The sequence below is a fragment of the Lethenteron reissneri genome, chromosome 69 (genome assembly GCF_015708825.2).
Source record: "Lethenteron reissneri isolate LAM-NWPU_2019-01 chromosome 69, ASM1570882v1, whole genome shotgun sequence".
NCBI classification, from domain to species: domain Eukaryota; kingdom Metazoa; phylum Chordata; class Hyperoartia; order Petromyzontiformes; family Petromyzontidae; genus Lethenteron; species Lethenteron reissneri.
Genome location: NC_083847.1, coordinates 5,106,093 through 5,125,558, shown reverse-complemented (window position 1 = coordinate 5,125,558; position 19,466 = coordinate 5,106,093). Strand labels below are relative to the sequence as shown.

General features: G+C 45.6%; 1 protein-coding gene across 2 annotated transcripts; it reads right to left on the bottom strand.

The window, feature by feature from the left end:
- Nucleotides 1-220: 220 nt before the first annotated feature.
- On the bottom strand, nt 221-18,966 carry LOC133360738 (zinc finger protein 135-like). Of its 2 annotated transcripts, none has more exons than XM_061579560.1 (5): nt 18,846-18,966; nt 16,355-16,466; nt 14,718-14,828; nt 12,270-12,404; nt 221-4,155 (listed from the first exon to the last, which is right to left on the bottom strand). In XM_061579560.1, exons 2-5 carry the CDS (start codon nt 16,464-16,466, stop codon nt 3,059-3,061), a joined length of 1,455 nt encoding a protein of 484 aa, XP_061435544.1. In that variant the 5' UTR covers nt 18,846-18,966; the 3' UTR covers nt 221-3,058. The 2 variants fall into 2 exon arrangements, with proteins under 2 accessions (XP_061435544.1, XP_061435543.1); XM_061579559.1 differs by lacking the exon at nt 221-4,155 and adding an exon at nt 7,750-10,070.
- Nucleotides 18,967-19,466: the final 500 nt, after the last annotated feature.

Below are 19,466 nucleotides of genomic sequence, written 5' to 3'. Positions count from 1 at the left end.
TTATAGACTGCCAGTACACTCTCAGATTAAGAACCAGACTGCAGTCTACATTAGTGGCTTTTATTAGTACTTATATTATTACCCTTATTCACCTTATATATATTTTTTCTTATTGTATCTTTCTATCTATATGACTTTACAGAAAGAACCAAAGAATATGAATTCTGGCAGTCACGAAAACTTAAGTCAAAATTTAGCTATATCGTCAAACCCAGGATATCAAAATATAACTGAAATAAGAAGCACAGATCCCTGAAGACACACACGGTGAACAAAGTTTAATAAAACCCTCGGAATACGTGAGGTAACAACTATGGTACGTCACAAATTTTGGTTAAACATAAACCAAATAATAATTATGAAGTATTACACCTAAGGTAATTCAAAAGAGATATAAGGCGAAATAGGTCAAACACACACGACCAAGATAATGTATTCCATAGGACCAGAGCCTCCAAACCGCCTTTGTCTTCCAACAATTTGACACAGCACATGGTAGCAATAAATTACGTATGAAGGGAGGGCCTCCCCTTGAGATAGCAAACACCACGAGGGCAGAGGGGGGGGGACGCAAACCAAAACATAACATGGTGATGGAAAGCAGCCAGTCAATGGTCAAAAAGGGGGGGGGGGCAACCAGGCGGCTGTGGCCACGGGAGAAGAACAAGACAGGGATTGTGTTTTTCGTGAGAGAAGTGCAGAGGGGGGAGAATTCCACATATAAGCAAGGACACAAAACAGGCAACTCAGTGCTGCGACGGGCAGGCTCTAGAGCTGAGTTCGGCATGGACTGACAGAGTATTGCTGAAAGTGTTATTTAACATCTACCCTTATACCCTTATATTGCGATTTATTCTCATTCAGACGCTGTCTTCCCGACTGACCTGTTCTCCACCTGAGGACGGCTGCTTGCGTTGTGGCCGAAACGTCGTGAGAATTATTTAATAGTTTTATTTTTATTATTTTATTACTTCCCTTCTACGTGACTTTACCGAAAGAACCAAGAAGATCTACCCTTATGTTGAGTCGCTTGCCGAGTCGAGGACTGCGATATGCTGTATTATGCTACGCTGTAAGAGTTGTGAGAAGCTAAAAAGGTGCTCATGCAATTTACGAGTTTTGAGAGTCAGTGATCCAGGCAGCGACGAGCAGCTCAAAGCAGGAGCCCTCTTGGAAGAAGGGCGGAGAGCACGAAGCAGTGGAAAGAGCCTGAAGGAAGGGCAGGAGAGGCATCACCGGGTGCCCGCGTGAAGCTGGCAGCTGCACGCTAAGGGAGAGAGCACGGAGCAGTGGAAAGAGCCTGAAGGAAGGGCAGGAGAGGCATCACCGGGTGCCCGCTTGAAGCTGGCAGCTGCACACTAAGGGAGAGAGCACGGAGCAGTGGAAAGAGCCTGACCAGCCGCCAAGAGTGTCAGCGCTGGCGAGAGCGCCGTGGATTCAACCCACACACACACCGACAAGCACCAGCTGGGAACTAAGACAAGAGTGAGCAACGGCGACCAGCTGCGAGCGCTATCCGACGACGGCATCATCGCGCCAACTCAACTACCAACCAGCAGTGGAGAGAGCTGGCACAGCCAAGAGGAAGAGTGTCGGCGCAGGCAAGAGCGCTGTGTGTTCAATACACACACACACGCAGTCCCAGCGGCCCTGCTGGGATCCTGAGGTATTTTCAGTACAAGGAACGCTGTACCGCGTAAGCCGCCAATTCACACACACAACACGCATATCGGGACTAAAAAGATTGTTCCAAAAAGTTATCTTTGCGTTTCGAAAAGGGGTGCCATTCCAAGGCAGGTGCGTTAAATATTAGCTGATCGTGAAAAGCATTGCTGCCCGTTGAGTTACATGAATACGGTCGTTTAGAAGAATTTTAGTAATTCGTTTTCGTTAATTGCATAATCTTACCAATGAATTAATTGACGACTACTTTTGCTTTAGACACATGTTTCTTTATTACCGTTCGTATGAATATTGTCACATGCATTTTAAGGACTTTTTCCCATCGCCGTGCATGCTCGCTTTACTCTGAGGGATTAGCAGATTGTTTTGTGCTCAGTTAATAAACGTAACCAGAGGGTTATTTGTACGGATCAATGAATAGGACGTTTCGAGGAGTACTGTGTTGACAATTCCGAGCATAAGTGTTTTTAAATCCTTTATATTAAGTTCGCTTGCTTGTGTGCTTGCGTGCTTGCTTACGACAGTGCAAATCTTTCGGTCGTTTTTTAACCCACTTCCCGTGATCCAATCGAGCTGACATTTTGCACACAGACTCGTTGTGCGAGACAATTAATGTTCGTGAAAACAAATTAAATATTTAATTACCAATTGCTTAATACTGGCAGACAATCATCTGACCCATAGGTGGCAGCCATCTCAAGCCAGAGGACGAGAGGACTCTAGCTGCCACGCATATAAAGGATTTATAGTGAAAAACTTAGTTTTTACGGGTTATACTTATTAGATATTAAAGTTGCTTAACACAGAAGAGTCTGAGTGGTGCCTTCCTAAGTTCATGCATACTAATCTTAATTATAAGAACTGTTTCCTGCGGTGAGATCTGAATTTTGAGACCTGACAAACACACGAAAACATAATCAGTAAAAGTTAAAGTGAGAATCATTGTATTATCCCGATTGATAATACAACCCTAGACAACAAAGCCAAGCCTAATTAGCATCATTACATACACTTGCATAACTTCATACAATTACACCTTAATTTTATTATCACCATCGGTAATAACCATTGGCAACGAAACAGGGCCTAATTAGTATAAATTCATACTTTGCATAATTACATAAATTAGCATAAATTCGTTCAATTACACATTAAATTTTCATCTCATTTAAAAAAAACTAATTCAAGACTGAATATATACAAGAAACCCCTGTATGGATTTAGAATGACTGTCAAAAATCGCAACATTGTACAAACCCCTTCCTCCTCTCCCTTCAAATGTGTGGCTTCTCGCGGAAGTGTGTTTCACAGAATGCCGATTTAAGTGAGAAGGATTTGGAAATCCTTTCAAGCACTCCTTGCACACGTGCGGCGTCTAGCCCGTGTGCGTTCTGGCGTGCTTTTTCAAAGTGGAACAACGTGAAAACGCCTTGCCGCACTCGGTGCAAACGTGCGGCTTCTCGCCGGTGTGCGTTCTCGAGTGTCTTTTCAAGCCGGTGCGCAACCTAAACTCTTTCCCACACTCGCTGCACACGTGCGGCTTTTCACTTGTGTGCGTTTTAGAGTGCGTCTCTAAATTGGAGCGCTGCGTAAACCTCTTCCCGCACTCCTTGCACACGTACGGCTTCTCGCCGGTGTGCGTCCTCGAGTGAGTCTCCAGATTGGAATTCTTTGAGAACCTCTTTCCGCACTCGTTGCACAAGTACGGCTTCTCGCCCGTGTGCGTCCTGGAATGCGTCTCCAAATTGCAACGCTGCGAGAACTTCTTCCCGCACTCCCTGCACACGTACGGCTTCTCGCCGGTGTGCGTCCTCGAGTGGATTTTCAAATCGCACGGCTGCGCGAAGCACTTGCCGCACTCGGGACACACGTTTGGCTTCTCGCCGGTGTGCGTTCTATAGTGCTTGTTCAGCGAGGTGCGCGCCGTAAACCCCTTCCCGCACTCCCAGCACACGTGCGGCCTCTCGCGGGTGTGCGTCCTCAGGTGCGTCTCCAGGTTGGTCCGCTGCGTGAACCCCTTGCCGCACTCGCGGCACGCGTGCATCCTCTCACCGCTGTGTATCCTCGCGTGCGTCTCAAGGTTGGAGCGCGTCGAGAACCCCTTGCCGCACTCGACGCAGGCGTGCGGCCTCTCGCCGCTGTGCGTCCTCGCGTGCGTCTCCAGGTTGGAGCGCTGCGCGAACGCCTTGCCGCACTCGGCACAGGCATGCGGCCTCTCGCCGCTGTGTATCCGCGCATGGTTCTTTAGGTCGAAGGGCCTCGCAAAGCCCTTGCCGCACTCCCCGCACTCGTGCGGCTTCTTCCTGTCGACGCCGAATGCGGAGGCCCCGAGCGACTGCCGCCACCCGCTGCACCGCGAACAGCCTCGCAGCATCCCGCCGGTGCGCCTCTCCCCGTGCCCCTCCGTCGGGAGTCGTCCACGCGGCTCCCTCGCACACTCTGCGCAGGGTGGTCCCGTCGCACTCTCATCGTCTAGGCAGCACGTTTGTTTCAAAACCGACAGACAAGGTACAGGGTAAAATATAAAATAAAAATAATTAAAAACCTCAGTCACGCGTGCCATCCCGGTATATTACGGATCAACCTCGCTGCGGTCAACGCTACGGCTGTACAACAACAACGACAACAAAAAAGATGGGAAAATGTTCGCCTGCCTTTCAACATTCCACTTTGCAGACAAACCAAAAATCAAACTGGCATATCGGGCCACATGGCAACTTCGATTTGTTCACCTCTGTCGGATGGCGGAGGGTCATTCGTTAACCAACATTATTAGACCTACACCTTTTTGTGTTTGTTGCACCTCTAATTAGCACAGCTGGCTATGTGTGGTGCGAAAGAAGTTTAACGTACATTAACCATCACGTGAACTCTGATCATACTCGCAGCGGCTTTTGGCTGGCCATCGAACAAAGACGGCCACCGCATTGCGCGTCGCTTTCAGATGCGATAAAAACTCCACAATAAAATACACTACATTAGTCACTACACTAGACCCGACACTATACACTACACTATACTTTTGGCTGGCCAAAGAAAAAAGACGGTCACCGTATCGTGCGGCACTTTCAGATGACGCTTTTGGGGCCGTCTGAACGCTCTTTCTTCCGATATTAGGAAGCCATTGGCAGCAATGCACTTTTAAATAATCATCGAGATTGAGAAACTCATTGTTTTAGAACTGCTTTTTGTGTTTAGTTTGTTGCCCCCCCCCCCGCACCTCCTAGTAGCACGGTTGGCTACGTACAGTGCCAAACAAGTTAAACGTACATACATACACGATCTAACCGAAAATAAACCTCTCTTAATGATGGTAATTGGTTCCGTGAAACCGGTCATTAAGCGAGTGCAGTGACTGACTAGGAGACATAACTTCTTGGTGGCAATTCTTTAATTAAACACCGAGCAAACTGTTACACACTCTCTGCTGTTACACAACGCTCTGTCTCTCGCTTAAATGCAACTATATACTGGTTGCTAGCCTACAACACAACGCTGGCCATCTGACACTGACGGCGCTGAGCTAAGACAGCCAACTACTGCTAGCAGCGCAATTATCCAGTGGACGACGACAGCGACGACGACAAGGGGATCCCACTGCAACGACGGCCCCGATATCCCGCTCGAGGTCCCCTTTTATCCTGTTAGCGTGGCCTCGCTCCACCTCGGCCACACCCCCCTTCTGGAACCGACGAGCGGGCTCTCGACGCATCCTCTCCGTAACCTTTACCCGAGATCCCTCTCGGGTTGATCACGTGGCCTGCTGTCAATCAGGGCTGCTTCACTCTGCAGATCCCTTTTCCTGCCAGCAGCCAGCGCTATGCTACATAGTGACCGATTCGATGTCACTACACAAGTATAGGAAATACACGTTAAAGGCTTAATTCTTTCCGATACCATCGAAAGTTATCATTTTTCACCCACAAAACGTACTTTATTATATTTAAACAATGGATATTAATACATATACAAACAAGATTATAAACACGTAATATTAAAAGAAACGGGAATAATCAATGTGTAGTGACTGACTTGGAGACACACGTCCTTGGAGGCAGTTCTTTTATTAAATCGAGTACCCTTTTAACAATACACACCCTACGCTGGTACACACTCTTCTCCCTCTCGTTGAGATACAACTATATGTAAGTTGCTAGCCTATTCACAACGCCAGCCGTCTGACACTGACAGCGCTAAACCGAGACATCGAACTAAGGTAGTCCTCTACGTACGATGGAGATGCGTTACGACGACCCCATCGTAAGTCAAAAATATCAGTCAGGGCTACTGCAAGCTGCAGATCCACCTCCTAGCCAACAGCTAACGCTATGCTGCTACGTAACCGATTCTATACTACATATGCATTCATGTTTACTGTACCTACAACAGCTCGTCGTTAACAGGGGAATTAATAGTAAGCGAACACATTGGGCTCTATAGAGGTCCGTCGTTAAATGATTAGTTGTTAACAAGAGTGGTCGTTAAGAGGAGTTCTACTCTACACTACTATACACTACACCAGTGGCAGGCCGTGTATCAGAGGTCGCAAACGGGGACCCGATACCCGTACCCTACCCGATACCCGGCTACCCGTACCCGGCTGGGTACGGGTAGCCGTTTGCGACTCTGGTGCGGCCGGGTACGGGTAGCCGCACGTGACTCACCACAACCAATGAGTGAGAAGGCCGTGAGTCACTGGTGAGTAACCGTTTGTCACTCATTTCCCAACGTCTTGTCTCTTCTCACAATTCAAGTTCCTAGAATCAACCCACCCGCGCCTGCAACATGGCTTCATCCCAGAGGTCGCAATCGGGTACCCGATACCCGTACCCTACCCGATACCCGTACCCTACCCGATATCCGGCTATCCGTAGCCGGCCGTGTATCGGGTAGGGTACCCGTTTGCGACCCTGGTGCGGCCTGGTATGGGTACGGGTAAGGAATCAAAACCCGTTTGCGACCTCTGCCGTGTATTTTACACCAGGCCTTCAGTGCTATCCTGCCGAAATTAAACCGCCTTCGAATAACCTCACCATTACACTAGGGCTATAGGCTATTGCCATTCGACGTAACCACCCCATATTCACAGTGACTGTAACCTTTATCGAGTGGACTAAAGTGATTTAACACGAAGCTCAACACCTATGAGAGTTACAATACACTAATTGCAAAGAACATGAATAGATGGTGACTGAAACCATCAAGGATGTACCACTATTACACAGTATGACAGGATGCTGAATCACAAAGACATCGCATAGCCCAAATCAATGTCATTACCAAAGAAACAAGTACAAACTCACAACAACATTTACTCATACGACCACCAAGCAAGCAAAAATTCCGTAAAATACAAATAACACAATCAGGATTCAACAGATTATTTTAATTTTATTAATTTAAATTTTTTACCTACGTGACTTTACCGAAAAAAACCTAAGAATATTAATAGGATTCAACAGGCTTCCCCACAGATTCCAGCCAAGCTGCTGGGCCTAAACCAGGGGTCGGGAACCTTTTTGACTGGGAGAGCCATAAAAGTCAAATATTTCTTAATATATTTCATTGACAGCCATATAGTATTTTTAACGTATAATAAATTAAATATGTCTTACTTTTAATGCTACTTCTAGTCACGGTACCCGTGACCCGAGAAATTTTATCTTCAAAACTAATTTCTGTTTACTTTAAAATGACACAGTATTATTAAGCAATATCACAAGTATTTTAAAATCAGTTCCAAACTGATTTTATTTTTATTTTCGTATTATTATTTTTTTCAACTCAAAATTGTCTGGGAGCCATATACCGTCACCGGAAGAGCCATATATGGCTCGCGAGCCATAGGTTCCCGACCGCTGGCCTAAACGCACATGGCACCATGCACACTCAAAGGCACAGCCAGGCCATTACATCTGAACATCATTCACACCAGCAGCAACGATCTAAAGCAAGCAATAATAATAAATAGCTAGTAACAGGCCCGGTGCCAGGATGAAGTCTGTCTGTCTATCGATCTCCTCCGCTCCGTTTCCGTACTATGGACATCGCGGCACCTACACACAACAAAAAGCACTGTCTCGGCCAATAATTTTGTTGTCTTTGCTATTTTTCTATAGATACATAAAGCTTAAACAGAGGGGACAAATAATACAACTAAATACAAAAATACTAAGCCCCCTTAAGACCCCTCGTGGTGCCGGACCTGGCTCGTAAAGATCCATAAAAATCCATCAAACTTACCAAAGCTACTCATCATTTGAAGACAAAGTCCAGCCTCCTTTCTTTCTTTATAAACAGTTCAATGACGCGGTTGTACAGTACATCGGTGCGTTTCAGTTCCAATAAAAGGTCCTTCTCGATTGCCATGGAGGCCAGTGCCGACAGTCGAGCCTGCTCAGTCTTATTTCTTGAATACATTTGAATGCGTTTTAGGGCCGAGAATGTCCGCTCGACAGAGGCAGTGGATACTGGGATGGTCACCGCCAAACATGCCAATGTGTAAAGTTGACGCATGCTCCCGCATAGATCTTTCTGCTGAAGGAAAGCGAGAAGGTCGGCGGGACTTTTTCCTTCAAAATCTGTCATGGCATACATTACAGTCAGTTCTGTTTTAAGCCGGAGCAGGTCGAAGAAAGTTCCGTGGCTCTGTGTTAAGCTGGAGAAGGCCGCATCCGGGAATTTTTTCCGGTATGTCTGAAACTGTTGAGGGTCGAGGAGGGAGAGAAACATGACTTTGTCGTGGTCTTTAAACCGATTCCGTATCTGGGCAAGGACGTTGTCCAAAATGTCGCTGTGGAGTTTCTGGTACCTTGCGCGAATGTCCCCCTGCGCTTGGCCTCTCCGTGTGCTTGGCGCACCTGCTTCGCGCAGTGTAGATTCATAAATCTCACCAAATTGCCCTCTCTCCCTCTCAATGGTGTCACAAAACTCGTCCATTCTCGCCAGACAGAATTGTACATCGAGTGTTTTGTTCTGCAGTATTCCAAAAAGCACATCCGAATACTCAAAAATCACGTGAAAAGTGGAAAGCATAAAACAAAACTCAAAATCATCCAGATGTGCATTGTATCCGTCAGCACAGCGCACAGAATCTTCATCGTACTCATCGTGGTGTTCCAATATGTGCTCAAATAGCTCCTTTAGGGCAACTCTCTTCTCAAAGACTGTGCTGACCAATCTACAACTATATTGCCACCTCGTTGGTGCCACACGAGGAAGACGCCGCTGGCAGATATCGTCAAGCAGCTGCGTGCGCCGAGGAGATCTGGAAAAAAACGCAGCTAGGCCATTGAGATGCGCAAAAAAGATCCTACATTCTCTAAGCTTTGATGCCCCTTGAGTCAGTACTAAATGAAGTCCACGTGCATAGCAATGTATAAATAAAGCCATAGGAGCCCTCACCTTAACTTTATCCTGCACCCCATTTAGTCCAGATGCCATGACGGCAGCGCCATCAAAGCACTGTGCCACAACTTTATCCAGGCATTCGTGTTCCTCCAAGAATCGGATAATGAGAGCAGCAATGTCATCAGCCCGCTTGCCACTCGTAACATCGTCAAATCTGACAAACCTCTCCTTGACACCAGTGTCTGTCACATAACGGAGCACCAGTGCCAGCTGGGCTGCAGTACTCACATCTGTAGTTTCGTCCACCATAACCGTGACAAAAGGTGCTTTATTGATCTCCCTTTTTATCTCCTCTCCCATCACTTCAGCTATAGCACTAATCAGGTCGTTTTGCATTTTGCCTGAAGTCCCAGTAAACACTTTGTTAGTGGAAAGGTGGTAATGCAAGTCTTTGTCATGCTCGGCCAGAAAGGAAATAAGCTCAACATAGTTACCCCTATTTGTGGACTCCTTGCCTTCATCGTGTCCCCTAAATGAGAGCTCTTGTTTACCCAGAAAGATGACACAATCGATCAGTCTTTTCAGTATTTCTCTGTTTTTCTTGACTTTTTCGTTGTGGAGCTCCGTTTCTCTTCGCATTTGTTCGTTGAGTTGTAGATCCACTCGGGTGTCTCCGAACGTTTTCAATAGCACCGTTGCTTGCAAGTGTCCTGCCGTGCTTTGGTGTCTCGTTGCTGCCTTGGTTAAGCAATTCAGGTTTGCAAACCCAGCGTGGCTCCAAACACCATATCGGTCAGTTGCAAATAACAGGCATTCCCAGCAATACAATTTGCAATGTTCCTTCGACGCTGTAAGCCAGGTGTACCTTTCGTAGTTGCTCGATTGAAAGTGCCGCACAAATCCTTTCCCTGGCTGGGACAGGGATGCTAGCGGCGGGGTTGATCGACCCTTCCTCACAATTTCCAGCTTTTCTTGGAAGGTCCAACTCGAAAAAGGCTTTGCCAGTAAATCCGCCACCAAATCCTTTTCTTCTCCTCCTTCAGCCATTGTGCGTTAAAAAACAACAGGGCTAAGTAAAAATCTAAACACAAAATCTAAAGCACTACGTCTAAAAATCTAAACGTCACGAAAGAAAGTTCAAATCTTAGATGATGTTACGTTACGTGCTAGCTAGTTTTAATTCAGTTTGCTAACTGGCCCTCCGATCACGCCACACGAAAAATGTTAACGTAGGTGGCTAAGCAAACTAGAAGGGTCCAGGGTGTCAAAGAATACGCCCAATCTGGCAAACTCGAAATCTGATTGGTTAAAGAATATGACAAGTAACACATTGTCCCTAATTGCTTCAACAGCAGAGGGGATTCACTCTAAATTCTGAAGGCCTCAGGGTAGATTTTTCACCCGGAGACAGCACAGGTGGAAAATCTGATTGGATAAAAGCTCTAATTTATATGAGCTGCACTGGAAGCAGCGCAACTGAGAGAGAAAGTAGCAATGAAGTGATGTTAAAAGACCGTTAGGAATGAACTTTGTAAAATACATTCAGTGAGGAAATAAAGTATTTGATCCCCTGCTAATTTTGTACGTTTGCCCACTGACAAAGAAATGATCAGTCTATAATTTTCATGGTAGGTTTATTTGAACAGTGAGAGGCAGAATAACATCAAAATCCAGAAAAACGCATGTAAAAAATGTTATTAATTGATTTGCAATTTAATGAGAGAAATAAGTATTTGACCCCTCTGCAAAACATGACTTAGTACTTGGTGGCAAGCCGTTGTTGGCAATCACAGAGGTCAGACGTTTCTTGTAGTTGACCACCAGGTTTGCACACATCTCAGGAGAGATTTTGTCCCACTCCTCTTTGCAGATTTTCTCCAAGTCATTAAGGTTTCGAGGCTGACGTTTGGCAACTCGAACCTGCAGCTCCCTCCACAGATTTTCTATGGGATCAAGGTCTGGAGACTGGCTAGGCCACTCCAGGACCTTAATGTGCTTCTTCTTGAGGCACTCCTTTGTTGCCTTGGCCGTGTGTTTTGGGTCATTGTCATGCTGGCATACCCATCCACGACCCATTTTCAATGCCCTGGCTGAGGGAAGGAGGTTCTCACCCAAGATTTGATGGTACATGGCCCCGTCCATCGTCCCTTTGATGCGGTGAAGTTGTCCTGTCCCCTTAGCAGAAAAACACCCCCAAAGCACAATGTTTCCACCTCCATGTTTGACAGTGGGGATGGTGTTCTTGGGGTCATAGGCAGCATTCCTCCTCCAAACACGGTGAGTTGAGTTGATGCCAAAGAGCTCCATTTTGGTCTCATCTGACCACAACACTTTCACCCAGTTGTCCTCTGAATCATTCAGATGTTCATTGGCAAACTTCAGACGGGCATGTATATGTGCTTTCTTGAGCAGGGGGACCTTGCGGGCGCTGCAGGATTTCAGTCCTTCACGACGTAGTGTGTTACCAACTGTTTTCTTTGTGACTATGGTCCCAGCTGCCTTGAGATCATTGACAAGATCCTCCAGTGTAGTTCTGGGCTGATTCCTCACCGTTCTCATGATCATTGCAACTCCACGAGGTGAGATCTTGCATGGAGCCCCAGGCCGAGGGAGATTGACAGTTCTTTTGTGTTTCTTTCATTTGCGGATAATCGCACCAACTGTTGTCACCTTCTCACCAAGCTGCTTGGCGATGGTCTTTTAGACCATTCCAGCCTTGTGTAGATCTACAATCTTGTCCCTGACATCCTTGGAGAACTCTTTGGTCTTGGCCATGGTGGAGAGTTTGGAATCTGATTGATTGAGAGGGGGTCAAATACTTATTTCCCTCATTAAAATGCAAATAAATTTATAACATTTTTGACATGCGTTTTTATGGATTTTTGTTGTTGTTATTCTGTCTCTCACTGTTCAAATAAACCTACCATTAAAATTATAGACTGAACATTTCTTTGTCAGTGGGCAAACGTACAAAATCAGCACGGGATCAAATACTTTTTTCCCTCACTGTACGTGACTTTACCGAAAGACCCAAGAATATAATTTCTGACAATCTCTAGGCCAGCAGAGAAGCCTTTGCTGGCCCTGACGGCCAACCTCTGCACTACACTATACACTACACTACTATACACTACACATTGGGCTCTATGGAGGCCCGTTTTTTTAAGTGATTAGTCGTTAACAGGGGTGGTCGTTAGGAAGGGTCCTACGGCACTTTTGAATCAATGGTTACTCACCTCGACCGATGTCCTCTTCCTCCAATTCCACCTCGATGAAGTTCTGGTCTGCGGTGGCAGGACATCCTTGGGAACTCTCCGTCTCCTCTGGCTTCTCACCGCTTCCCTCAACTTTAACATTCTTCAGATCTTGATCTGTCAAGAAGAAGAATAGCGTGATATCGAGAGGTTTAACCCTTTCCTATTCGGAAGAAAAACTCTACTAAAGTAACCTTTTTGGTACACCGAGGCTCCCACCACGAGGCCACGTGCGAGGGCGTGTGACACAGTTTTTGTGCCGGCTATCGTAGAGTAGCGGCGGTCGTGTCGCTACTCTGTGCACGTGGTTCTATCTCTCCTCCCTGCCTCCCAGAACCCTGCTTTTCCCAAACCCCCTTTCCCTATACCATACCTGTTAAGCCATACGGTTTACCCTGTATTCTTGTACAGGGAAATTTAGTTTTCAGGTCTATACGGCGTACAGCCGTTTCAATATGGGCAAAAAAGAAAATTGTCTATTTGTTTGTGTTTCTCCCTTGTGATGGGACTTTGTAGGATTAACTTTGAGATGTATAAGGGCACGGGGTGACGAATAAGGCCTGAATTGCTCTGTAATAAGGTAGGCACTAATAAGGGGTTGACAGGTATGTTATTATCATGTGTAGTGGTGAGTGTACTAGTGGTGAATGTAGTGGTGAGTGTACTAGTGGTGAGTGTACTAGTGGTGAGTGTACTAGTGGTGAATGTAGTGGTGAATGTAGTGGTGAATGTAGTGGTGAGTGTACTAGTGGTGAGTGTACTAGTGGTGAGTGTACTAGTGGTGAATGCACTAGTGGTGAGTGTAGTGGTGAATGTAGTGGTGAATGTGCAAGTGGTGAGTGTACACGTGCTGATTGTCTATTTCATTGTGTTTCTCCGTTGTGATGGGACTTTGTAGGATGAACGTGGAGATTTCTAATGGGCGCGGCGGTGACCAATAAAGGTCTGAATTGGTCTGTAATTGGGTAGGCACTGATAAGCGGTTGACAGGTATGAGCATCTCTGCTCTCGAGCTCCAGCCAGCAGTGGAGAGAGGAGCGGCCCATGGAAACGGTCAAGCTTCAGGCTGTTCAAAGTTCAAAGTTCATGTATTAGGTATAGCCCTGTGAGCCATTCGGCTCTTGAATCGGGTGCAACCGCAACAAACAAAAAACATCTTAAAGTGACTTTGTGCAAACAGAAAATCCATGATTTTGTAAGTAGAAGCTCGGCAGGACTATGGACTGTACGGTTAGAGCGCTGATATTTAAACATATATTTTTGTAATGCACCAGGGTCTCTGCGTTAACAGTCCGTGTGTGAATTTCGGTGGACGCCCGGTGGGAAGTAGCGATGGGCAAAGGAACTTCAGCAGAAGGGGAGAGGAGAGAAGCACAAGGAGGCTGCCTCGGTCGCCACCCTATGGTGGGAAGGAGCCAGCAGGCGCCTGGTTCACTTCCTCCGCTCTGGCGACAGTGTCGGGCCGGTGGTGGTCCACAACGCGCGGGATGGAGCTTCACCTGGAGTCGGGGTTGTTTGTGATTGCAGGCCAAAGTGGGTGGTAACTGCCATCTCGAAGGTGAAAAGTTCCTTATTTAAGGGTGTGAGAGTGTTTGGGAATGCGTAGGCTTCGGTGTGAGTGTCGGGATAAAGGGGGGTCATTCTGAAAGATATTGAGTGTGCACTGTTGTGTTCTAGAGATACGCTACTGCGTGAAAACTGGCATAGTGGCTCGTTTAAAAATTAAAGACAGACCAACCCTATTGAATCGCCTCAGATGAAGGGTCTCGATTGCTCTTGCTAGACTCGACCCACAATAACACGGGAGTGACCTGGCTGACGAATATATAAGTGACGCCGATAAAAGTGAGCCTGTGAAAGCAGACAAGAGACTAAGCGCCACCTACACTATACACTACACAGTACACTACGATATGCTACATTATACAATACATACTACACTATACACTCCAATGAGCATGGTTGCCTACGCACGATGCGGAAGAAGTTCCGCGCACATACGTACATACGTACGTACAGCACGATCAGGCTATGTCTGGCGATAAAACAAGAAGGCATTCCATTTTAAATCCTTTATATTAAGTTCACTTGCTTGCGCGCTTACGACCGTGCAAATCTTTCGGTCGTTTTTTAACCCACTTCCCGTGATCCACTCGAGCTGACGTTTTGCACACAGACTCGTTGTGCGTGACAATTTATATTCGTGAAAACATTTTTCCAAAATTTTACACTTTTTAGGAATTTTTTTTTTTTATATTTAATTACCAATTGCTTAACGGTGGCAGGCAATCATCTGACCCATAGGTGGCAGCCATCTCAAGCCAGAGGACGAGAGGACTCTAGCCGCCACGCATATAAAGGATTTAGAGTGAAAAACGTAGTTTTTACGGGTTAATTTTTTTTAAATCCGTGATCAAAGTGGGGACCCACCTTGACCAATGTCCTCCTCAAAGAACTCCGCCTTGATGTGGATCGGGCCAGGAGCGGACAGACGTCCGTAGGAATCTCCCGTCTCTTCTGGTCCGTCGCCGGCTTCTTCACCTGAAGCAATATTCACATCCCAGCCTGTCATTTTTTGAAATGGCAAACACTGTTTATGACAGACGGCGGGTCTAATCTACGTGTAATTTATAATTATAAGGACGTCCAATTGTATGAAATATAAAAATAGGTTTTACCCTTTCTGGCAATATAAAACAGGTGTTAAGATGTTCAAACGCCAAAGAGATACCTTTTGTAAGGATTCATGTCTGCATTAACCACACGTATTTGTGGTGAACATACAAGCAAAACATGCTCTGATGATAATAATAAATGCATTGTCCTTGAAACTGATTGGCCTACACCACATGGCCTAGTCTCACCAGTGCCAGACCAGACACCACCAAAAGGTGAACAGTACAAAGACAATGCACGTATCAGCGCACTTATAGCTTGGGTTGAGCAGCTATAAAGTCAAACAGGACCGCTTGGGAATCAAATTAATTTGCTGCTATGCATTTCCACATGATAAGCCACTTTGTTAAGCTCATCATTTGTGAAAGCCAGGTCACTTCTGAAAAATAAGGTAATACCTCAGCGGGCTTTACCTGGTCAGATAATAAGTATAACCCGTAAAAACAAAGTTTTTCACTATAAATCCTTTATATGCGTGGCAGCGAACCTAATATAAAGGATTTAAAAATATATTCGCCTGTGGAGGACGCGGGGATCGATCCCGCGACCTTTGGCATGGGAAGCGAGGGCGCTACCAACTGCGCTACTCCGCCACGGCCTGTGGAGGGGTTACGCTCTGGGCTCTTACACTCTGACGCTCAGCCAAAGCCATGAATGCGTTCTATTTGAATAAATGTAAAATAAATTTTTTTTGCCTAAAAAGTGTAAAATTTTAGGAATTTTTTTTCACGAACATTAATTGTCACGCACAACGAGTCTGTGTGGAAAATGTCAGCTCGATTGGATCACGGGAAGTGGGTTAAAAAACGACCGAAAGATTTGCACGGTCGTAAGCAAGCAAGCAAGCACGCAAGCAAGCAAGCACGCGAACTTAATATAAAGGATTTAAAAAATAAGTAGTTTAGTTTTATTTGTATATATTTTTTGTTTACCTTTCTTATACTTTGCACTCCTATCAATTCGTTGTATTATGTTTGTTGTCAAAACGTTCTGACCCCCGTACCCCTGATTGGTCAATTATGTTGTAGTGAGTTTTACTCTCCAACACGGAACCGGTTCGTGCTGAACTAGTAACTAACTGGCCTCGTTTTGTTTACGTGACAAACCCCTTACTGATTGGCCATGTCTGGTGGTGGTGGCGGGTTTAACGACACATTTTACGCGATCTAACCTCATGCAAACCTTCGTGGTGAATATTGGTCTTAAAAGCCCGCTACTTTTTAAGACGATAAATAATACGTAAATTGAAAACATATGAGAAGTATTGTAAAGTTACCACAGTAACAATCACTCTATTTATTACGTCCTTAAGACTGCCAACCGCCGGAGCATTGGCTGTAGAAATGAGGCATCGTGGTTTTGGAGATTGAGGCATTTCCCGCCGATCTCACCAGCGGCACGGAGAGCATCTTCGTGTTTGACCCGACAATCGTAGTGCACGCCAAAACTCGCGTCGTCTTCGTGTTCTTGTTTGATGAATGCCAAGTCGATTCGAGGATCCATCTGAGAAAGCGCAGACAAGAAAAAATGTCCTATTAACTACGGGATCCTTTTTTCCAGTATCAAAATGATAAAAAATTATTTAAAAAATTATACAAAAATGATACAAAAATATTATTAAAATAAGTATAACCCGTAAAAACAAAGTTTGTCACTATAAATCCTTTATATGCGTGGCGGCTAGAGTCCTCTCGTCCTCTGGCTTGAGATGGCTGCCACCTATGGGTCAGATGATTGTCTGCCAGTATTAAGCAATTGGTAATTAAATATTTAATTTGTTTTCCCTAAACAGTGTAAAATTTTGGAAAAAAAATTTCACGAACATTAATTGTCTCGCACAACGAGTCTGTGTGCAAAATGTCAGCTCGATTGGATCACGGGAAGTGGGTTAAAAACGACCGAAAGATTTGCACGGTCGTAAGCAAGCAAGCAAGCGAACTTAATATAAAGGATTAAAAAATGATGACAATTATTTTAAAAGATCTCTCCCCCCCTTATGTATAGCCTGTAATAGACTGTTGGGGCAAGTGCTGTTAGCGAGTAGCAGCTCCTCTAGAAGCCGGCACGGCACACGAAGGGGATGGGTGGCCAGCACCACACCCAGCCGCCTTTCTCTCCCCAGTGGCGATATTGCGTTGTGCACTACCACTCCCCACACCAGCACACGCGTTTAGAGTGATTTGGCTGCTGCCAGGGTCACTTCTGAAAAAATTAGCTACTACATAGCAGCACGGTGGGGGGGCCTTAGCTGATAAAATACAATATAACACACACTCTTAGGTTGTTTCCGGTAAAGTCACGTAGGTAACAAAAAATTAAATTAACTAAATTAAATCACGACGTTTCGGAAGCAACACAAGCCTCCGTCGTCAGGTGTAACTGCTCCAGTAAAATTACTGTAGCTTGTGAAGAGAGCTATTCAAGACAAGTGTTTATTTTTTTTACCTACACGACTTTACCGAAAAAACCTAAGAGTATGAATCCTTGCAGTCACGAAAGCTTCAAATCTAAAATAACACACCACACAGCACTGCTGCAACGGATGATAAGAACAAACCTGTCAACCCCTTATCAGTGCCTATCTTATAACAGAGCAATTCACACCTTATTGGTCACCCCATGCCTCTTATAAATCTCAAAGTTAATCCTACAAAGCCCCCATCACAAGGGAGAAACGCAATTAGATAGCCACCACTAGTACACTCACCACTACACTCACCACTAGTACACTCACCACTAGCACACTCACCACTAGTACACTCACCACCACTACACTCACCACTAGTACACTCACCACTAGTACACTCACCACTAGTACACTCACCACCACTACACTCACCACTAGTACACTCACCACTAGTACACTCACCACTACTACACTCACCACTACAATCACCACTACACTCACCACTACACTCACCACTAGTACACTCACTACTACTACACTCACCACTAGTACACTCACCACTAGTACACTCACCACTAGTACACTCACCACTAGTACACTCACCACTAGTACACTCACCACTAGTACACTCACCACTAGTACACTCACCACTACTACACTCACCACTACACTCACCACTAGTACACTCACCACTAGTACACTCACCACTAGTACACTCACTACTAGTACACTCACTACTACTACACTCACCACCAGTACACTCACCACTACTACACTCACCACTACACTCACCACTAGTACACTCACCACTAGTACACTCACCACTAGTACACTCACCACTAGTACACTCACCACTACAATCACCACTAGTACACTCACCACTAGTACACTCACCACTAGTACACTCACTACTAGTACACTCACTACTACTACACTCACCACTACACTCACCACTACACTCACCACTACTACACTCACCACTACTACACTCACCACTACACTCACCACTAGTACACTCACTATTAGTACACTCACCACTACTACACTCACCACTACACTCACCACTAGTACACTCACTATTAGTACACTCACCACTACTACACTCACCACTACTACACTCACCACTACACTCACCACTACTACACTCACCACCACTACTCACCACTAGTACACTCACCATTAGTACACTCACCATTACAAACCTGTCAACCCCTTATCAGTGCTGTACCTTATTACAGACCAATTCAGACCTTATTGGTCACCCCGTGCCCTTACAAATCTCAACGTTCATCCTGCAAAGTCCCATCACAAGGCGAGAAACACAAATGGACACATTTTCGTGTGCCCGTATATTTGAAACGGCTGTAATGCCGTTATGGACCCGAAAACTCAATTTTCTCTGAACAAGAACACGGGGGGGGATGAACCCTATGGGTTGGCGAGCATGCTAACGACGACCCGTGAATAAGATTCACCTCCAGGAGAGGCTAACCCGGGCGTCTTGCGATCGTCTTTGAAGATTCACCCGCGGATTCAGCGAGTAGAGGCAGTCGCCACAGATGTGAAAGGCCAAAGAAGAAGAGAGCGTGGCCAATGACGAGGGGGGCGTGGTCAATGACGAGAGGGGGCGTGGCCAATGACGAGAGGGGCGTGGTCAATGACGAGAGGGGCGTGGCCAATGACGCGTAGGCTCCAACGGACAGCGACCAGATGCGACACAAGACGACCAGACGGAGCTGAGTGCTTCGTATACAGTGGTACCTCGGAGATCGAACTTAATTCGTTGCAGAAGGCCATTCGAACACCGATTTGTTCGAACACCGAATAAATTTTTCTCCATGAGAATGAATGTATATGACATTAATTGGTTCCAGACAAAAGAAATCATTATAAAGCATTTTTACACGAAGTTTACAGTAATTACATGCATAACATCATACAAAAAAACAAGAAACACAATAAATACATGGAATAAATATATGGAATAAATGAAGTAAATGAACATTTAACTCTCTAACGCCTCGTGTTTAGTTAACGCGAATTGGACATATATATAACGCGGTGAATGTTATTATAGGTGTAACCAGTGTGGCTGT